This window comes from Chiloscyllium plagiosum, unplaced genomic scaffold (genome assembly GCF_037043375.1).
Source record: "Chiloscyllium plagiosum isolate Xiang-an unplaced genomic scaffold, Cpla_swu_hap1 HiC_scaffold_6, whole genome shotgun sequence".
NCBI classification, from domain to species: domain Eukaryota; kingdom Metazoa; phylum Chordata; class Chondrichthyes; order Orectolobiformes; family Hemiscylliidae; genus Chiloscyllium; species Chiloscyllium plagiosum.
In genome coordinates this window covers 70,449,970-70,472,869 of record NW_028270144.1, presented here as the reverse complement: position 1 = coordinate 70,472,869, position 22,900 = coordinate 70,449,970, and the positions used below count along the sequence as shown (strand labels likewise).

At 40.8% G+C, this 22,900-nt stretch overlaps 1 protein-coding gene across 3 annotated transcripts in view; it reads left to right on the top strand.

The window, feature by feature from the left end:
• aff3 (ALF transcription elongation factor 3) overlaps positions 1–22,900 on the top strand; it is a 97,746-nt gene that overhangs the window by 32,733 nt on the left and 42,113 nt on the right. For 2 of the 3 annotated variants that reach the window (XM_043691690.2, XM_043691689.2), the window contains exons 5-7: positions 14,013–14,172; positions 15,070–16,068; positions 20,614–20,738. In XM_043691690.2, the coding sequence (XP_043547625.2) occupies positions 14,013–14,172; positions 15,070–16,068; positions 20,614–20,738 (1,284 nt within the window). Of the gene's footprint in view, positions 1–9,770; positions 9,893–14,012; positions 14,173–15,069; positions 16,069–20,613; positions 20,739–22,900 lie in introns of those variants that run through there. The other variant, XM_087988089.1, reaches the window with a different exon arrangement.

Sequence of the window (22,900 nt, the reverse complement as noted above, 5' to 3'; positions counted from 1 at the left end):
AAATTTCAAATGGGCTAAGATTACTTCTTCCTCTCCTCCAAGATCTCATATACATTAGCACAATCGCAAGTGCCTTTGTCCATGTCACCCCTAATTCCTCACAACACTTTGTCAATTTATTTTTTAGCAGAGCATTTTCTCTCTCCACTGCCCCACCGCTCGCTGGGTGGTAGGCACAGTGTTGTCTCAAGTTTATTCCCAAATAATCACTGATCTGCTGTAAGGCATTATTAATAAATGGTGTCCCATTGTCACCACTAAGCCTTTCAGGGATGCCCCATCTCGGAATTATTTCAGTTAGCAAAGCCTTGGCTACTGCACTGGCATCTTGTTTAGATGTGGGGAACGCTTCCACCCATTTGGAAAACATATCAACTATTACCAGATAATACCTTTTCCCTTCGCTGGGCGTTAGTTCAATAAAATCCATTTGTAATTGTTCAAAGGGTCTTTGGGGTTGGGGATGTGCTGCCTGACTCATCTGTATTCCCCTCTCCACATTATTAGTCGCACAGATAACACATTGTTCACAATATTTCTGGGAGTAATGAGTAAATCCCTTAGTGTACCAATGTGCTGGACTACTGTCATGTATCCCCCTTTTGACACATAGTCCTTAGAATTGGCATAGAATGGAAATAATGATGGTGGTAGACAGGGTTTACCATTGGGGCCACACCATACTCCTTCCCTCACACTGCATCCTGCTTTCATCCACTCACGCTTTTCTTCCTGTGTGGTCTGTGACTGTAACTCCCGTATATCTGCTGTTGGAGTACAATTTTTTGTCATGTACATGTCAAACTGATCACTTATCGGCTGCTGAGCTGCCGTCCTTGCTACTGAGTCTGCCCTTGCATTACCTCGAGAAATAGAATCGTTATTTTTTGTGTGGGCTTCACACTTACACACAGCGATTGATTTAGGCAATAGGGCCGCTTCCAGGAGGTCAGAAATCAGGCCACGGTGTGGGATGGGCTTTCCGGTGGAGGTCAAGAAGCCCCTATGTTTCCACAGGGTTCCAAAATCATGTACAACCCCGAATGCGTATCTGCTATTGGTGTAAATATTCACTGTCTTTCCCTCAGCCAATTTACAGGCCTCAGTCAAGGCAATCAGCTCCGCTGCTTGTGCTGACAGATGAGAAGGGAGTGATCCCACTTTGACTATCTCGTCGGTAGTCACTACAGCATACCCAACACAATTCTGGCCTGTCTCCTTGCTCCTGAATGCTGACCATCCACAAAAAACTCCATATCTGGATTGCTGAAGTGGTGAATCCTGCAAATCTGGTCTAGGGCTGCAAATTTCATTAGTTAGAGCGACACAGTCATGTGGGTCTCCATCTCCTTCTGTGGGGAGAAGGCTAGCAGGGTTAAGGACGTTACATCACTTTATTGTAATGTTAGGCATCTCCAAGAGCACAGTATTATATCTGAGCCAACACCCTGCTGACATGTGTGCGGTCTTTTGCTCTGAAAGCAGTAAGGATACTGCATGTGGGACCAGTAGGGTTAATTCACCACAGCCAACTATATCCCTGGATGCTACAACAGCCTTTTCAGCTGCAGCCACGGCTCACAGACTTTTAAGCAATCCTGCCGCTACGGGGTCTAGTTTAGCCGAAAAATATGCTACTGGCCTCAACTTTCCCCCATGATCCTGTAACAGCACAGATGTCATGCAGCCACACTTCTCATCCACCGTTTGTACAAAAGGCTTGTTTGGATTCAGAATCCACAGTGTAGGTGTAGTTTGGAGCGCCTTTTTAAATTCATCAAAGGCACTCTCGGCCTCTGGGATCCACTGCAAAGGACTCTGGTTCTGCAACCCTTTGCCATGGGCTATGTCACTTAGGGGCGCCTCAATGGTTGCGTTATGTGGGATAAAAATTCTACAGTAAGAGCACATGCCCAAAAAAGGATAGCGTTCGTTTCTTCATGTGAAGCTTTGGAATTTGCTGGATTACTTGAACTCTGTTTTGACCAATGGCCTTCCCTTGTTCAAATATTAAGTGTCCTAAGAACTTCACCTGTTGTTGCACAAATTGTAGCTTTGCGAGACTAGCTTTGTGCCCTTCCCTCACTAAATGGCAGAGCAACGCAAGGGTATCATTCTCACATTGTTCCTCTGTCAATGCTGCTATTAAGCAATCATCTACATACTGCAGAAGCTCCAGACTCCTGCGTAGAGCCTCATTATATATGGTGGGGGACACACAGTAACCTTGACAAAGTCGTGTGAAGGTATATGGTTTCCCTTTGAATGAAATAGCGAACCAGAATTGATATCTGGGTGTACCGGTACACTAAGGAAGGCATTTGCTAAATCCACAACAGAGAAACCTGTCGCTGGACACCTTCGCCAGTGACATGTGAGGAAAAGAGCTTTCCACATCAAAAAGATAGGGTCTACTTGCCGCCACAGATACTTTAGATAAGTTCACACTGACTGCACATCTGTGATCACTCCAATAAAATTCGCACAATAACAACTGATCTGGTTTAACCAATCTCCTGAACCAATCATTCTCATATGATTTGTCAGGGCCATCGCGGTGTATGTGTGCTGTGCAGTGCAGCATGTCCACAGCAAGAAAATCGGTGTTAATAGGATTAACATGGTTACTTGCTGTTGTGGTTCTGTTCGCCGAGCTGGGAATTTGTGTTGCAGACGTTTCGTCCCCTGTCTAGGTGACATCCTCGGTGCTTGGGAGCCTCCTGTGAAGCGCTTCTGTGATCTTTCCTCCGGCATTTATAGTGATTTGTACCTGCCGCTTCTGGTCGTCAATTCCAGCTGTCCGCTGCAGTGGCCGGTATATTGGGTCCAGGTCGATGTGCTTATTGATTGAATTTGTGGACAGCTGGAACTGACAACCGGAAGCGGCAGATACAAATCACTATAAATGCCGGAGGAAACATCACAGAAGCGCTTCACAGGAGGCTCCCAAGCACCGAGGATGTCACCTAGACAGGGGACGAAACGTCTGCAACACAAATTCCCAGCTCGGCGAACAGAACCACAACAACGAGCACCCAAGCTACAAATCTTCTCCCAAACTTTGAATGGTTACTTGCTTCCAGGGTGAGTGAATCGCACACTGAACTTATCGCTCTCTGGCTTAATCGCCACTCATAGACATACATCAGGGGTCGTGGGTTGTATTTTATAGCCTGCACTGGTAAATCTTCCCTTTGAATTACCTGCAAGCTGGTCGGGGTACTGAGCAAATCCAACCCAAGTCTCCCTATGAGATCCCGACCCATCAGATTTAAAGAACAGAATTCCGATAGCATGAATGAGAATTGGAATGTCTCCCCATTACTAGTTTCACACAATAGGGGTGCGGAAAATCTCTCTCATACCACGACTCCTGATGCACCCATTGTGTTCAGGAACCTTCCACTCATCTTTATTGGCGTTGATTGTCTAAACTGGCTTAATTTAAGGGCTGAATATGTTGTCCCTGTATCTACCAAAAAGGTAACTGGTGTACCTTCCACATATAACATAGAGGTAGGCATCGGCTTATATGCATCATTGTTATATTGAATATATAGTCCACACTTCGCAATCTTAGTGCTCAGTATGGGGGTGGGACTTGTTTCAGTGCCTGTAAGGTTAGTAGAAGAGATTAGCATAAGCAAGTCTTCGTTGCCAAGCATAATGGAAAGAGGCTTACCTGTACCTTGAATTTCTCTGCAGCAGCCATTTGAGCTTGCTGATATAAATCATGAATCTTCACTTCGCCAAAAACAATATAGTTATCTGATGCCGGACTTTTGAAGACATCTGGTTTGTGATGACAAACAAAATGTTTTTAGATTTTCTTATTGTGGCTCTGGTTATCCCAGTAACCTGGAGAAGCCCTAGTTTTGACATTGCTTTCCGTGCTTTCTATTCACTTCTGCTCTCTTTTGCTTTGCTGACTGGTTCTTCATCTATCCCGGATGAGCCCCCAAGTTTACTGTCGTGGAAATTAAATTGACTCGATTCAACTGCTAGCAAGAGCAAAGAAAAAGTTTTACTTTTAACCCGTTGCATGAGGAACCAATACACTTGGCAAAAATGCCTCATGTAAGGGCAATGAATAAAACTCACATATTCCTTTTATACCATTCTTATCACACCCTCAAGGACAAGGGCTAGAAAACAATAGAGTTCTTATTTTTTCATTTCCTTGCCATGGACATAACTGTCTTTATGTTTTCCTTAGCTTCTTTGCTGAATTCGACTGCTCGCAAGGCCAGGATGAATGTTTACAAAGTTCAGAGTTAAAAAATGTGGTGCTGGAAAAACACAGCAGGCCAGGCAGCATCCAAGGAGCAGGAGAATTGACGTTTCGGGCATAAGCCCTTCTTCAGGAATTTCCTGAAGATGGGCTTATGCCCGAAACGTCGAATCTCCTGCTCCTCGGATGCTGCCTGGCCTGCTGTGTTTTTCCAGCACCACATTTTTCAACTCTGGTACTCCAGCATCTGCAGTCCTCACTTTCTCCCTGTTTACAAAGTTCAGCAAAGACAAGCTGTCTCCTCGACTGCAGAATTCAGCAAAGCATTAGATTTAGCGAAGCATTCTCTTTCAGATTTCACAGTAAATGTTAATTCTGTTAATTTTCCATTGCAAACAGCAATTTGGCTATTACCCAATAAATGGTGGAACTTCCACCAACAGTGATCTGTCTTCTGATGTATCCAGGGTTTAATCCTTGTGCAAAGTTGTTCTCTAGAGTTCTGCTAACAGGGAGTTCTGGTGTTGATTCTTACACAAATTTTCATTTCTCAGGTCTATGAGGAAATATATTGATGATTCTTAAAGTCCTTTCTATGTTCCCTGTTACTTTTGGCCTTAACTATCTGTTTGAAGGCACAGCTTTCCTGCGATTAACTCCTTAAATTCTGCAAGATAATCCTTGTCCTTTGTGGGAATAAAGCATCCAGTTTACCATGCAGCTGTCATTGTAATCTCCACTCCTGTTTTGCCAGACATGGTTAATTGTTTTCAATTCCTGTTTATGTTTGTCCTTGTCTTTTTAACTTATTCAAAACAGTTATTGCTATTCTTTCCCCCTGTGTATCACTTTATCTTTAGTTAATTCAGTAAATCCATAAACAGTTATTGAAGTTCTGAAGATTATAATATCACAGCTCTTCCTGCCAAAAATGAACAATTTCACACTTTCCCATAATACGTTCATAAATTTGCCAGACCTTTGCCTGCTTACTTAAGAAATTGTACCTTCTTGTAGCCTCCTTGTAACTTCTTGAGAACCTATTTTTCTACATTTCTTTCAGTTGTCAATAAATTTGGTAACCATCCTTTCACTGCCTTTATCAAAGTCATTTATGTCAACTATAAACAATTGAGTTTCTAGCCTACTTTATGCCTACTTTCTGTTAGACAGCCAATCTCTATAGTTGGCAATATGCTACCTCTACATAATGAGCTTTGTTTGCTGCAGTAATCTTAGAGAGTTCACTTTATTAAATGATTTCTGGAAAGAACAGTACAATCCACTGTTTCCCCTTTATCCATATCATATGTTACCTCTTTAAAGAACTTTAATAGATTGATCAAACATGTTGTGCTTCATAAACCAATGTTGACTATACTTGATTACCCCAATCTAATCTAATAATCAAATTTTCCCTATGACAGATGTTAAGAAAATTGGCCGATAGTTTCTTGCTTTCTGTTTCCCTTAGTTTTGGAATAAAAGTGTTACATTGCTATCTTCTGATCTAATTGGGCATTTCCTGAATCAAGGGAAATTTGGAAAATTAATACCAAAACAAAAGTACCTCACCACCATTTCTTTTAAGATCCCAGGATGAAATCCATCAGGACCCAAGCGCTTGTCAGCTTACAACTCCAACCATTTACTTTGCATTGTTTCTCTAGTAATGATGATTTTTCTGAGTTCCTCCATCCCTACCCGACTAACTCCTGCTTCTTGGATGCAAATAATATCCTTTATAGTGAAGACTATACAAAATATCTATTAAATTCATCTGCTACCTCATATTTTCATTAATAATTCTCCAAATTCATTTTCTATAGGATGACCATACACCTTCATTAATGCTTTTACTTTTTAAATACTTATGTGAACTCCTATTATCTGGTTTGTGATTCTGGCTAGCTTTCTCTCCTACTCGAATTTCCCCTCCTTATTAATATTTTGATAATTTTTAAACTTTTTTTATCTTCTATCCAATCTTCTGATTTGCAGCCTGTCTTTACACAAGTATATTCTTTGTCTTTCAGTTTGGTACCATCTTTAACATTTCTAGTTAAGCACAGATAATGGGTGTTAGTGAGTTTTGAGAAGATTTGTAGCTTAGGTTGAGGTTCTGAATGTAGGTTTGCTCGCTGAGCTTCCGGGCCATGCCGCCAACGCTTCATCCGGAGGATCACTGATGATGTTACCTATAATGCTGATGAAACATTTGAAAATGAACCTTCCAGCTCAACAAGCAAACCTACATCTAGATAATGGTTCTTTCCATTAGAATTTTTCTTGCTGTTTGACATGTACCGTATATACTCAAGCAATAGTCAATCTCATGCAAAAGTCAACCCCCTATTTTTGACTAAATAACCTGGAATTTTCCATATATCTTGTGTAAAAGTCGACACTAGTTCTTCACATATAACAGATCAACGTTTATGAGTCAGTGTGCTGGTTGGTCACATGCTGCTCCAGCTTCCCCATCTGCTGATTGTTCCGCTCTGCTCCTGGTCTTCCAGTCCACTGGTTGTTGTATTCTGCTCTGGGTTTTCAGAATTACCGTCATTTTTTTTCCCTTACTCATTTAGAGATAAATTGGGCTTCTGCTAATGATACAGTACGAATTTTGAAGGGCATGAATTCAGCATCTCAAAAATAGTATCCATGTAATAGTTGACCCCATAAATTTAACCTTAAAAAGTAGACAAAAAATTCAACTATTATTCAAGTATGTACGATATCTACTCTATGTATCTTGAAATATCTCCTTAAATGTCTGCCATTTCCACTGACCTTTTCTTTAACCTAATTTGCTAATTCACTTTAGCCAGCTCTGCTTTCATGCCCTCATAACTGCCCATATTAAATGTAAAAAAACATCTTGGACTAATTCCTCTCTCCCTTGAAGTGAATACAATATTCAATCCTATTAGAACTGCTGCTATCTAGGGACCTTTCCTGTGAGACAACTAATTAATTATATCTTGTTGCACGATATGAGGCCTAGTATATGCTTCTCATGTCCAGAGCCTGCTGTTATAAGAAACTATCCGTAAAATCTCAAGGAGTATCTTGCTTCCAAAGTCTGAGGGCTGACTTCCATACACTTCATTCTATCTTCTCCTGTACCATGGCCCCACCAATGATCAAGCTGTTATTTCCAGGATTATGACTGTATATTCTCTTGTGGAGATCTTCCCTCCCCAGATCCCTTCCTCATAATCTCCTGATCCCACTTTGCTCTCTTCTACCTTCCCAAAATCCACAAACAGGACTGTCCTGACAGAATCAGCATTTCAGCCCATTCCTGCCCCATTCAACTTAACTTCTTCCTGGTCTGACTCTATTTTTCTCTTCCCTTGTCCAGTCTCTTTCCACTTGCACTATTCTTCAGATGCTTAACCTTGGTTCCACACTTTTCATTTTCCTTCTCCTCTCCTCACCATGGATGTGCAACCATGCTACATGTCCATTCCCCATCGTCCTCCTTCCCTTGGCAGTGCTTATCCTGACTTTATTCATTCCCTTAGTAGTTTGCTTCTATGAACCTGTGTTCTAGGCTATCCATGCACCTCTTTTCTTTTTAAATCAATTATATAGATTAAAATCTCCCATGATTATGACCATTTTCTGACAAGCAGTGTATTGTTTCCTTGATTATTGATCTGTCTGCTGATGGAAATAAGTCCTTTATATCCATTCTGACCAAACGCTGAGAATCTTTTACCCTGTACAATTCCCTTAGCCTCCTCTGTTCTTTGAAAACAACCCAGCTCATGAAATCTTGTCTGAGGGCTGACATTCCCCATTCCAAGCACCATTCTGCAAATTTTCTTTACATCCAAACACAACACTATTGTCACATTTACCAATACTTTTCATATTCGTAGTATCAACAACTGAGCTGTTGAGTTTTCAGTTGCAATATAAGATTTATGAGCTGAAACTAAATAAGGATCAAAGTGACATCAGGAGTTATTTTGGATCCTGACCTGTATTTGAAGCCAGGCTAATAAATCTCATTCCCCTAAATCTGCAAATATATTATATTTAAATTGTTGCATTTAGCTCAATTTAACCTTAACTTACAGGACTAAATAAGTGTAGCAGAAATATCCTTTTATAAGTAGACCAGATGAAGTCTCAAAAACAAGGCCATAACTATCACACAAACATGTAAACATGTGCTGGGCAGGAGTAGGCCCTTGAGCCAGCTCTGTCATTCAATAAAATCATAGCTGATCTGATTGTAGTCTTAAATCGACATTCCTGTCAACCCCTGAAACCTTTTCATCCTTTTGTTAAACAAGAATCTATCCATATCTTCCTTAGAGTTGGTAGCACATGTAGCTGAGTACACCACTGCCACATCTCCACAGCTGGCCAAGGAAAACTGTTGGAGACCAAGCATTTGCTCAATGCCAAGCTGATGAGGACCACATGGTATTGGCCAATATTGTGACAATGTACAAAGTACAATGTACAAAGAGACACAGGAGCAGTAGGCAGGTTTCTCGAAGACTCTTGGGAGTCTTAATGCCATGCTGGCTCTAGCCTGGTGTGTATGGCTGTCTCCAGGGGCAGGTTGGCAGCAGAATTATGTCATTGCCAGAGATGTACTCCAAGCCTTTAACTGTGTGCTCAGCATCAGTCATGAGGCAGCAGGAGGACTAAGGACCTCAACATAATTTCAGGAGCTCTTTCCTCTTAAGGAGACAAAGTAGTACCAGTATGTGGTATCCCCACATACATACATCCAGAGGTTTACTGTCAGGATGTTACAAAGGTGCTCAGCCCCTCAATCTTGCCTGTGACCCCCAATTCTGTGGTGATCCTGCATCTGGCCAGGATGTCCTCAGAATGTTGGGGCCCTTTAGCTACAAATATCCCTAGGGTTGTCCACCTACCTACCTACTATAGCACAGATGTCTTCCACCCCAGCTGCAGATGCCAAGGGAAGGGAAAGGTGAAAGGGAACATTCAGAGGCACACAGCTGTTACAGATGAAACTTCATTGCACATAGAAGGTTACACTTGCAAGTACATTGACACTTTCAATCATCACCTGTCTGATCGACTGTCATTTTATCTGGAGCTACAAGAAGAAAGTTCAGAAGCTACCTTTACTAAGCACCATACAAGGTTACAACCCTATCAGAAGAATTGCTACTCTTTCCCTGAGGCCCATTTTGATATTGCATGTTGCCATTGTTGAATGTAGGAGCATCGGATATTTGCAAGCTTTCAATCAGTAGAACATGTCAACCTTTATTAAATAAGAGGAAAGACAAAGGAAGAGCAAACTTACAAAATTGCACATCATTTTGGGATGAAATAGAGGCTGTTTAAACATCAACAACTTTACAGTCAGTTAATGATGCCTTTAAGCAATTCAGATTTATTGTAAGTGGCTGTCAATTTTACACTACTGTATCATTGGCAAAGGCAATATTTCTTCCAAGCAATGTCTTCATCCTTTTCCTTGATCTCTGAGCTTTCAGGATTCATCACATCTCTTTTGCCTGCTCCTGTGTTCAGAGCACTGCATGCAAGGATAATGCAGGAAACTCTATATGTCTGGAGTGTACTGCAAGGCCCTCCAGACAGATCAAAGCATCAGAAAATCATCCTGAGGTGATCTATTGCCATGTCCAAAATGGGGTAAGAATGTGTTGCATTGTATCTACACTTGGCCTCCATTAGGAGGTGGTTAACAGAGTCAACAACCATGTTTGAGGAGGTACCTCTGTAAACTGTCACCCTCTACAGCCTCCTTCTGCTTCCCTCCTGAACCTACTCTGCATCCTGAGGAAACCTTCTGCTGGGACTTCTTCCTGTGACAGCCTTTTGGCTGGAGTTACGGCTGGTTCTGGGCTTGCTGAATCCTTTGTTCCTCCTTAGTTTCTGTGGGCCTTTACTGAACTGTGACCACAGTGATGATAATCACTGACCATCTGCTGTGGTTGGTTCCATTGGGGTTGGCTTCAATGACTCTCTGTGGGGGATATTAGAAACAAAACAGATCCTAAGTAATGTAAACAAGCAGCAGTCACAGCATTCACAGACATGAGCATTTATCAGAGTTCTCAACATAATAGGGCCTGGAGGCCCTCAACAGGAGAGCCATGGAAAGCGTGTACATAATGGACATTGTCGAGATGTGTGCACCACAAGCCAATTTGCATAAATATAGGATGAGATTATAAATGTGGTGGGATTATTGATACCTTTCCCCCAACCACTACATTGTCCAAGAAAGGCTATTTGATTATAACAGCATGTTCTAATCAATTTACAGTTGATTGTAAGAGGTTGTGCCTTTGTACAGTCATTGAAACCTTGGAATGTGTTTGGGAATTGTCAACCTCAGGTGAAAATTTAAAAGTTGCCCATGATCACTTTTGCTTCACAGAGATGATGAGGGTTAATTTATCATGATCAATGACAGTGTCAGGATTGCTGATGGCCAGGTTTTTATAATCTATATTGTTGATCAGTGCATGTGCTGCACATGCAGAATTTTGTGATTGTGGATGTCTGTATTCTCAACTCTGTACATACCTGATTAATACAATTATCCTTTCAAGGGCTTTATATTGCCCTCAACTACAGCCTGCCACCATAGGTAAAGCAAAACAAAGTTTCTCTGCCCACTCTGGCTCTGCTAACAACTATCGTTTCTCTCTTCTTGTTCAGTGAAGAATCAGGTGAAAATGGAAGGCTTTCTAGTTTGCGTTTGGGAGAGTGATTTGCAGACTCTGTCTGTTAGTCTAGATGAGCTACGTGTCCCTAGCAGATTTGTGTCTTCCCATGCTCCAACACAACTCTATTATTTAACAATTCATCTCCTCATTTACCCACTGAGCCCCAGGCCTACTGTATAATAATGTGATCTTCTGTCTCCCCCATTGAAGCCAAGATGGTGGTGAATATGAATGATATCCTTCCTAAATTACCCTATGCCTTATTGGCTTTCTTTATCTAGAATTGACCCTGCTTTCGGTGATTAATATAGAATCCCGACAATGTGGAAGCGGGCCATTTAATCCATCAAGTCCACACCAACGGCATCCCACTCAGTCCCATTCCTACTTCCCAATCCCTGTAACACAGGATTTCCCATGGCTAATCCACCCAGACTGCAGATGCCTGGACACTATGGGCAATTTACCATGGCCAATCTACTTAACTTGCATATCTTTGGATTGTGGAAAGAAACTGAAGCACCCAGAGGATGCCCACACAAACATGGGGAGAATATGCAAACTCCACAGAGACAGTCGCCTGACTGTAGTTTCAAACCGAGATCGTTGGCACTGTGAAGCAGCTGTGCTAACCAATGAGACTGTGCCACCACTCTGTAATCCAGCATATTAGCTCAAAATCCCACACTTGACTTCCCCAACACAGCACTGTCTTTGATAACCCTTGTTAATGTTTAGAAGATAAGCTCTTAGGACTCTCCATGGCCCACATACAAATTGACTTAGAAGAACAACCCATCTGAGGATAGGCCAGATCCCTGATTGGTATCTGTACAGCTTCCTGACTGATTAGTGTTAATTGAGATCAGAACATGGTGAACTATGGCAGGACCCATTGAATGGCCATAATCTTTATTAATTGAACTCAAAACCACTCCCCTTTGATTTGCAGAATTGGCCATTTGGTTGAAGCATATACAATGTGTTTGCAGCCAAATGCTGATATATTATGGTGCTGCATATCAAAGCGCTACTCCCTTGACTGGTCAATGCTGGTAAACTGTACTCTATCTGGCTGTGTCCCAGTTCTGAAAGGCAAGGCAAGACAAGACAGATCTACTGTGAGCCTTCAAGTTCTGAGTGAAGTAGTAATGCACTAAAAGACAAGGCAGAGATGCTGCGAGCATTCAAGTACGCACAAAAGTGAGTGAGCTTTAAGAAATAACTTAGGAATGCACCATATTCTGATGTATGACTGTCCCTTTGTGCAAAGTTGCCTGATAGCAATATGGCAATGCAAGGTGTTGGTGAACACCAAAGTGCTGAAGTGAAGTTCTAAGCTGTATTACAAATTAATCTGAGATGTATGATGATGCTTGTTGAAGCTGGTGCCAGCTTCTATGAATAGAGAGGCAGGTGGTTGTTATCCATGTAGTGTGCCTGAGATACTGAGCAATGCTGATCAGGAATGAAACCCATAGGAAATGTCATCGAGCTGCAGCCTCTCTGACATTCAAGTCAGGAATTGGTGGCGTATACCCAATTAGATTAGATTACTTTATAGTGTGGAAACAGGCTCTTCGGCCCAACAAGTCCACACCGACCCGCCGAAGCACAACCCACCCATACCCCTACAATTACCCCTTACCTAACACTACGGACAATTTAGCATGGCCAATTCACCTAACCTGCACATCTTTGGACTTTGGGAGGAAACCGGAGCACCCGGAGGAAACCCACGCAGACACAGGGAGAATGTGCAAACTCCACACAGTCAGTCGCCTGAGGTGGGAATTGAACCCGAGTTCAGGCGCTGTGAGGCAGCAGTGCTAACCACTGTGCCACCGTGCCGCCCTTGGAATCTTGGAAATATCTTGCCAATATCTTGGAAAATAGCAATCTGCATATAAATAAGATGAGTTTGGTAATAATGAGGTGTTAATGGCTGCAAATTGGCTCCCCGCTGCTCACTAGTGAGATTCTCATCTAGCCCATGAAATCTTAAGGGGGGAATCTGACTTTTTTTTTCTTGACCGCAAGAATGCCACATTGCTCAGACACTGGGAAAATTCTGCCTTGAGTTTCATCTGATGGATTGTCATTAACTTGGTTCATATTGTTTCTCTGTCCCGAAGTGATGCCTGGTCTGTTGAGTATTTCCAGCATTTTCTGCTTCTACTTCTTAACTATCCTGAACCATTCTGAAATCTGAATGCAATTACAGAAAGATTCATTTTCGATTTCTAATGTATTTAATGTAATTGTGAAGGTTTTTTTATCTTTTTAAAAATATGATATATTTTTCAAAACCAAGGATTTATGTTAACTTTCATAGACTCCCTACTGTTTGGAAAAAGGCCATTCACCGTTACCAACCTCAGTTATATTGTCAACAGAATTAATTTATAGTGTCTAGTAACTAGTAAACTTCATTTGAGGGCCTGGCTGCTGGATGTGTGCTTGTGTATTAAGACCTTTCAGTGGAATTCCATTCCCAGATTGTAACCATAAAATATTTTGAGAACTTTTATCTTAGATTACCTACAGTGTGGAAACAGGCCCTTCAGCCCAAACCAACCCTCCAAAGGGTAACCCACAGAGACCCATTTCCCTCTGATTAATGCACCTAACCCTGTGAGCAATTTAACATGGCCAATTCACCTGGCCTGCACATCTTTGAAGTGTGGGAGGAAACCGGAGCACCTGAAGAAACCCACAATGTACAAACTCCACACAGATAGTCACCTGAGGCTGGAATTGAACCTGGGGCCCTGGTGCTGTGAGGTAGCAGTGCTAACCGCTGTGCCATTGTGCTACCCTGCAATGAGAATGCTCTGCTACTCAAGCAGTTCATTAAATTCTATTCCCATTCCAATAACCTTCTAAACACCCTTGGACTAAGTGTCAAACTCAAATAGATGGTATCCTCCAGAAGTACTAGAATCAGAATTTTGACCTTATATGGTTTCTATGAAATTGAAACTAATCCTCAGCATTACAAAAGTAATAACAATCCCAGCTGGATACAACTGTTGGAAGGAGATAAGGCTTAATTTGTAACCTATGCTTTCTTACAGTAATCCAATGCAACAGACTCAAGGCACAGCTTTAGGTCATTACAGTGATGAAGCAAACAGTTCCAGTGAGTCAGAAAGCAGTTCAGAATCTGACTCTGAGGTTGGAATTTGCTCAAATGACACCAGTAGCACAATACCTTCACATGTCACTACTTCTGAGGTAGGAAAATATTTCTAAATACCATATGGTGTGAAAGGCAACAAATAATACCATAGGATCAAAAGAGTGACAAGTGCTACACCATTTTTTTCTTTAAACTAAAAATATATTTCAGTTACTGTCAATGCAATGAGATATTTAAACCCAATTAACCTTTCAGAGGTTTATAAAATCATGAGGGGTTTAGATAAGTGGATGGCAGGTGTCTTTTCCCTAGGGTAGAGGATTTCAAGACGAGGGGGCATGTTTTTAAGGTGAGAAGAGAAAGATTTATAAAGGTCGTGGGGGCAATTTTTTTTACACAGAGTGGTTCATGTGCGGAACAAGCTTCCAGAGGAAGTGGTGAATGCAGGTACAGTTAGAAAAATGAAGACATTTAAATAAGTGCATAAATAAAAAATGTTTGGGGCAATATGGAACAAGCGCAGGTAGGTGGGACTAGCTTAGTTTGGGATTATGGTCAGCATGGTTTGGACTGAAGGGTCTGTTTCCATGCTGTATGACTCTATTACTCTATAATTAACCATTACAATATATTCCCATATCTTTATTTACCAAACTTGCATTCAGCAATAGTGTATAACAACAGGCAGTTGATCTAATCTTATAGAATGGCTAAAGTGCATTAAATGATTTATTTCATACTGGTATTGTAGTTGAATTATCGTAATGTACATTGCCATTGGGAATTTGTTCCAAGCTAATTTTAGAGATTTTACCTAACTATGCTGATTATCACAGTGTTAAGATCGAACAATTCATTTATACAAGTTTTCCTAACCAATACTATTATGTAATACTTTCAGTTAATTATAGGCTCAATCTCACAACAATAATTAACTTACATAAAGAATTTATTGTTTTGAAAGATTGTATTAAATTTGCTCTTGTTTCCAGTTGGGCCAGACCTCAAATAGCAAGTGGCAACTTAACAAATGGTTAAACAAAGTGAACACAGAGAAAAATGACACCACCACTGTGAGCAAAAATGGCAAGTATGGGCTCAGCAACTATCAGGTGCAACAGAATGAGAACCAAAACAGGGTGAAAACTCCTTTACTCTGTCAAACAGATTTCAAAGACCAAGAAAATCAAACTCTTAATGGAAAAAAACAAAGGCCTAGAATGGCTCACAAAACTGTACGTGGTGAACAAATGTTATTGACTGATAATGAATCTGCCTCTGAAAGAAAGGTATTGGGCAAAGAGCAGTCCAAGAAGATAGTGAAAATGTCAATTGAAGATGATCTCAGTTTGCTGAACTCAGAGAACCAAAGAATGATGTGTAATGAAGGAGGAAGCCAAGACTTAAGTACATTTAAACAGGACAAAATCAAACCCACTTCCAACAAAACAGGGTCAAAAAGAGAACTGGAGACAATGAAGCACAGGGAACTTGATAAAAATGTATCTAAATCTACAGAATTTGTTGGCGCTGAATGTTTATCATCCTCAACCTCATCAGACTCAAGACTGGATTCTGACAATAAAGTGTGTCTTCAAACCAAATATCCACCAACTCCTGCTTCACAAGACAACCACAAAGTTCATGATTGCAGCAACACTCTCAGCCGAGTCAGGAGCTGTAGTGCTGTCAACTCTGTTACTGGGACTATTAATGAATCAAACAATGACTCAGAAGGGCAATTGTTTGCTTTAGTTCCTTTTGGTCGAAATGAACAACTGTCATCTTTAAAAGACAATGGAGACAATGAGGAACTCAAGTCTCTCTGGGTAAAAATAGACTTGAAACTTTTATCAAGAATTCCTGGACAGTTATCCAAAGAGTCGCTAACCCAAAAAAATGTTGCTGAGGGAATTTGCAACATCAGTGTCAATAAAGGTAGTAGTTCTTCAAGGGAGAAACTATCAACAAGATCAGTAAGAAAACGCAAGGTATGTCCATGCCTAATTATTTATAAATGAGAGAAAAAAAAAATCATTTGATGTGTAGCTTGTAATCTGCTAGTGGATAAAGGAGGCAGAAATGGTGTGAAGCCCATCTTTCTCAACACAAAACAGTCAAAATAGAAAATTTCAGAAATTCCTATGAGCCCCCTTTCAAAGTAATTTACTTACAACAACAAGGAGGCTCATTTCACTCAATTAACCAACTATGCAGCAAATCGTAAGTTATCCAGAATGCTTCTTTCCCCAATAACTCACTCTGATGCATGGAACTATATTTGGACGGAGTGCTCAGCAAACTTGCAGGATGTGTTTATTTTAGGAAAATAATATAATCAGTTTTCCTCTTAATTGATATAACAATCATTGTCCTATTGTTTACTTGCCTTAGTTCCATTTATCAACATAGCCCTCTGGATATACTTTGACTTCCACATAGTTTACCTAATTCAGACAGAGTACTGGGCGCCGTTAAATAAAATAAAGTTCTTGAGTCAGGATAGCAGGTAATACAATAAATCATATATCTATTTTAAAACTTTTATAAAGAGTTCTTTTTTATCATTGGCAATGTTGGCACTTGTTCCCTGAGCCTTGTCTTTAGACGTTGATTTGATATGATTGTGCAACTTTTATTGTGAGATGACAGTCAAACGGAGGGTAGAGCAGGTAAGAATATCACATTTTCTGATGAAAGACATCAGCAAACCATTTATATATTTCTCACATTTTGACAGTTTCATGGTCATTTTTACAAATACCAATTTTTAATTTTTTAAAAAATTTGCCACAGTGGCATTTAAACTATTGTTCTACTGGATCGTTAGTCCCAGCCTCTGAATGGCTAATCCAGTAAGTCTATATATAACAAGATATAAGGAGAAGCTAAGGAGGGGTGACTTATAGCTTAGTTGAAAACATATGTTTTGGGGAGATTTATAAAGAGAGTTCTTGGGATGAGAGTTATAAAGCACAGGGCTTTTGCCAACAATTACGCACCAAAATGAGGAACAATGTTTGAATATTTCTGTAAGATGCTTCAAGTTCTGTCATTGACAGCGCCATGATTTGGAGCATCACCTTCTCTGTCAGGTTTAATGGATGAAAATGTGACTGCGCCATCTGGTTTTATTTTGATCCCTACCATGATGAGTCACTACATTCTTCAGGGGAAAGGCCAGAATGCCAATGACGATGTTACATTTTGTTTGGCTGATATGCTTGCCATAGGCAAGTAGCTGGAGACATGTAGAGGTTGCAGCATTGGGTTTCAGGTGACATCTTTGGAAGGTGTGTGAAAGTGAGGTGCAGTTTGTGAATGTCAGGCAATACCTCTTGAGTGCTAGATGAATGTGTGATAATTTGACAATGTGTGAACGTCTTAAAAGGAGCAGAATTATTCAAATGTGTCCAGGACAGCTTTTTAAGCAGGTTCATAATTTTTTTTACTTTATTCATTCACGGGATGAGGGTGTCACTGGCTAGGTAGCATTTATTGCCCATCCCTAATTGCCTAGACTGGTGTCAAGAATCAACGAGGTAAAAACAATGACTGCAGATGCTGGAAACCAGATTCTGGATCAGTGGTGCTGGAAGAGCACAGCAGTTCAGGCAGCATCCGAGGACAGGCAAAATCCGAGGACAGGCAAAATCGACGTTTCGGGCAAAAGCCCTTCATCAGGAATAAAGGCAGAGAGCCTGAAGCGTGGAGAGATAAGCTATAGGAGGGTGGGCCTCAGATGCTGCCTGAAGTGCTGTGCTCTTCCAGCACCACTGATCCAGAATCTGGTGTTAAGAATCAACTACATTGCTTTGGGTCTGGAGTCAAATGTAGGCTAGACCAGGTAAGGATGGCAGTTTCCTTCCCTGAAGGACATTAATGAACCAGATGGGTTTTTCTGACAATCAGCAATGTATTTATGGTCATCACTAGATTCTTAATTCCAGATTTTTACTGAATTCAAATTCTACCATCTGCCATTGTGGGATTTGAGTTCAGATCCCCAGAATGTTACCTGGATTAACAGTCTAGCAATAATGCCACTAAACTATCACCTCCCACCATACATCCTAGAAAACAGGGTCAGGTACTGGACATAATTTTTGAGAATGAAGCTAATGAAGCAATGGAGAATGTGACAGAGGGGGAGCATTTTGACAATAATTACAATAATTCTGGAAGGTTTAAGGCAATAGGGACAAGATGGACTGTAATTAAGAGTTCTTAATTGTGGTAAGACTGATTTTAAGGTGAACATTTTCCAGCTTTGGTGTCTTAGATGCATCGTTGATCCATGATGTTGCTAGGACCCCATCAACCAGCATTGACAACATAATATCATTGGTTATTGATAGCTTCACAAATCTAGGTTCCACAATCACCAGCAATCTATTATCTGATGCTGAAATCAATTAGTGCATTTGAAAAGCTGCAAGAGTCATGTATAAGCTGAGTCAGAGACTGTGGCACAACAACAACCTGACCAAAGACTCCAAACCGTGATTCTACCACGTCTGGGACCTTTGTGCAGTCTGCTGCGATAGCAAGACCTGGACAACATTTTCAAGGCAGGAGAAAAGATGAACAGTTTCCAGTTTTGGTGTCTCAGTTACACCTTTGGTATATCTTGGCAATATAAGGTCGTCAGTTCCAATGTCCTGAAGTATGCTACTTCTATCAGCACACTCACCACTATGAGCCAACAATGTCAGCAAAAGTTTGACCATGTTCATCAGAATGTTGGACATCATACCCCCAAGGACCTGTACGTGAAATAGCCACTGGGTCAAAATTTGCTCATTGTCCATATCTATACGACAAGGAGTCGAAAAGTGTGGTGCTGGAAAAGCACAGCAGGTCAGGCAGCATCCAAGGAGAAGGAGAATCGATGTTTCGAGCATAAGTCCTTTATCAGGAAAGTGGGGGATGGTGGGGAGGCACTAAGAGATAAATAGGGAGGTGGGAGTGGGGCTGGGGGGAGGTAGCTGGGAAGGCAATAGGCAGATTTGGGTGGGGGATGATAGTGATAGATCAGAAGGGAGGGTGGAGCAGATAGGTGGAAGGAAGATGGACAGGTAGGACAGTTCAAGAGTGTGGTGCCGAGTTGGAGAGTTGGATATGGGATGAGGTGGGGGGAAGTGACATGAGGAAAGTGGTGAAATCAACATTGATGCTGTGTGGTTGGAGGGTCTCAAGGCAGAAGATGAGGAGTTCTTCCTCCAGGCGTCGGGTGGATTGGATTTGGCGGTGGTGGAGGCCCAGGACTTGCATGTCTTTGGCGGAGAGGGAGTTGAAGTAGTTGGTTGGCCACAGGGTGGTGGGGTTGTTTGAGCATGTGTTCCAGAGATGTTTCTCCAGTATCTGCAGTCCTCACTTTTTCCTACAGTACAAAGACTCAAGTAAGATATAAGGCTGATATTTCATGCCCTCGATGGATATGTTCCCAGTCTGGGAGCACATGGAATAACATAGCTGACTAGGCTACCATTTTCCTAGTCACCTCCAAGCTAACTCCCATGATCCAGTGGGTTGACAGGTGTTGAAATTAGCAACCAACATCTAAGTACATCATTTAAAGGCTCATTGTTAAAACCTCAATTTACCCCAATAGCTCATTGCCCATGCCAAAGAATGGCTGGCATGGACAATTAGATACAAATGGACAGACCACTTTCAAGGATCTACCTGAACAAAGGCAGAAGTTGGGGGAGGGGGGGGTGTGAAGGGGGGCTCCTGGGCTGGTGCTCTGCATGCATTAATGGTCTCCCCCAAGAATGGCATTCCCAACTCCTTCTTCTGCACCATTTACCTGACAGTTGTCTTCAGTTTCAATTTATATTACCAGTCCATTGCCCATAGTATTGCATACAGAGTCGAGACCAAATATGGTCTTCAGGTCAATTGGAATTAAAGGAAGGATTGGGGACAACTGTGGCAATGGAGCTGAGAAAAGGACAAATATCTGAGAATGAGGTGATAAGTGATTAGATAGAACTGCATTTGACATCCAGACTGTTAAGCTATCTGCCTGTTATCAAGTGTTGGATGAGTTAACATTTCCTCCACCTGAGGATTAAGAAGATCTAAATAATGTTTTGCAACCTCTGTCAAAATGTTGCACATCATGCCATTAATTCTCTCACCCTCTCTGACTACTTGCTCTTGTTTGACTTGATTGTGCCCAACCTTAACTGTTCTTTTTGATGCAGAGCTGAGCTTCAAAGCATATATGTCTCATACATTACCAAAATAATTTATTTCCACCACAAAATTGCTTGTTAAAGGAGAATCCTTTTTTTTATTAGTGATTCATTCAATAAGTTTCTTAAAGGTGCAGAATATTAAAATGTATGGAATTATCAGGCCAATCAGTTAGACCAGATTGTCCAAATGGAAATAAAAACCTGAAGAGACTGGATGGGTTATGTCCTCCATTTTGGTACTTCAGTATTTTCTCTGTGAAGTAGTAATGAAATATTTGGTATTTAATTACAAGCTTCTGTAATAACTTCTTCCATTGTGTATTTTTGCAGTGTGAAAACAGAAATGCTGACGAGAAAAGTAAAAAGAACCATTTTAACAACAAACATTTTATTATGGGACTACCCTCTACTGACAACTATTCTGCATCAAATCAAAAAGCTATTGTTAACAATGAGTAGGTGTTGTTATGTGACCTTATCATCATTTATATTGTTAAACAGGAGCCAACTATTCTTAATTCTCAACAGAGGTAATATTTGATTAAGGGAAAATCCTGCATACTAAAATTCCTTGACTTTTCTGAGGAAATAATGTTGGACATCCACAGTGGAAATAATTAAAATACAGTGTATCTATGCTCCCAGAAAAGCAATCAACAATTCATTGTTGCCTAGGAGATAAACAATTGAAAAAGGCTCTGCAAGTTAATCAAAGGGAGAGGTAGACTGAATGTGTGTGATCTGTTTCAAGCAGGTAATATTGAGTTTAGAATAATCTGGGTGCAGAATAAGAAAAATCGCTTTCATATTTCATTTGAAATTCTGGGTAAAGGCATCAAGAGTTAAAACCTATATTAACTGAATGACTCCTAACAGTAAACAGAACTTCTATGGATAGACAAGGTGAGAAGAAAAAGAGAGAGAGTTTTAGACACAAAATTCCAGAGATAAAGAATACGAGAGCTAGGAGTGTTTTCACTTAAAGTGGCTACACTTAAACACTAATGATGCCTATGTTAAGTGAGATGTCTGTAACCATGAGGAGAAAGTGAGGTCTGCAGATGCTGGAGATCAGAGCTGAAAATGTGTTGCTGAAAAAGCGCAGCAGGTCAGGCAGCATCCAGGGAACAGGAGAATCGACGATTCGGGCATAAGCCCTTCTTCGTGTCTGTAACCATGGAATTTTAGAGAAGATTTTAAGGGAGAATCTTGCCAGAAATAAGCAGAAGGCCCAAGAGTTCTCGACCCTTACATAAATCTTTGACTCAGTACTCAGACCAATTGGTTAATCGTCAAATTTCTGACACATTCTAAACCTGCTGGGGCAGTGAGTCAAATATGGTCAGATATTCTCAGCTAGGCTATCAGCTAGGCAAATCTGTTGGACTATAAACTGGTGTTGTGTGATTTTTAACTTTGTACACCCCTAGTCCAACACCGGCATCTCCAAATCCTGAGAAGTTCAGCTCACTTGGATTCCTGCAGTTAAGAAGAGATTTAAATTTTCTTTTGTCAACCCACAGAATTTCAAACAAGCTCTGGTTGAAAGCATTGTTCTTGATTTTGCAACCAGGATATTCTAAATTTTAAAAAGCTTTTGAAATCGAATCAGACAAAAATCTACATCCCCGTACAATTAACTTCTTGATGGCCCAAATCTATTGTTCATTTCCCAGTCAGCAATGAATATTGTCGAAATGGGTGTGGAATGAAAATTGAGCGAGGACATTCAGCTTACAGTCTAAGTATCTCCATTCGTTGAAGTGGTATTTTTAATATCTTTTACACAACTACCAATAAAAAAACTACCAAAAATTGGTAGTTATTAGTGTTCATGATATTTGATGTTTGAATAGTAAAATTATTTTCATTTAATTCATGAACTTTGGAGCCTCAATCCATTAGTAAATATCTGAGATCTCGAATTTAAGACAAAATGAAACTGGTCTATAACGAGATCACAGCGATAGATTTATGAACAGAATTGGACAGCATTCCTTCAGCTTACAGTTTTTTGGTGGTCATCATAACTACAATATGATATTACATTCTAAGGTCTGAACCATACAATTTTATGGCTATGTACAAATTGCATCAAGTTCTTAAAATCCTCACAAGGCTCAGCAAATTTTCTTATCGTCTCTTACCAAACATGCATCATTAACCATCTATCCCACCCTACGGGGCCCTCACATCCAATTCTAATATTAATATTCTGAATACTAATAAGGCAAATTGTGGTATTAATAGGATGTTTAATGAATAATCTCCCTGAATTGGCAACTCCCTGCTGCCTAGTGAGATACTCTTTACATAACTGGCAAATGTATAAAAGATGCAGTGGTTGCTCCAGGTGTCAAAATAGGCCTTGCTAGCCGCCTTGTGCATTTCTCCTGCAATTCTATCCATAGCCCATGTCGTTCCACCCCCTATGGGTCCCATGCAAGCTATCTTGGAGGTTTCTGCAATACCTTTATTATATTCCAGTAAATATTCTCATTGTTATTTGCATTCATTTGAGAGGAAGACCTCAACCAATAGAAACTTCATCTCTCCCATCTCTCAATGCAACCCTGACTGATGAGTTCTTTATAGAGTGAGGAAGCAGTGCTCCTCA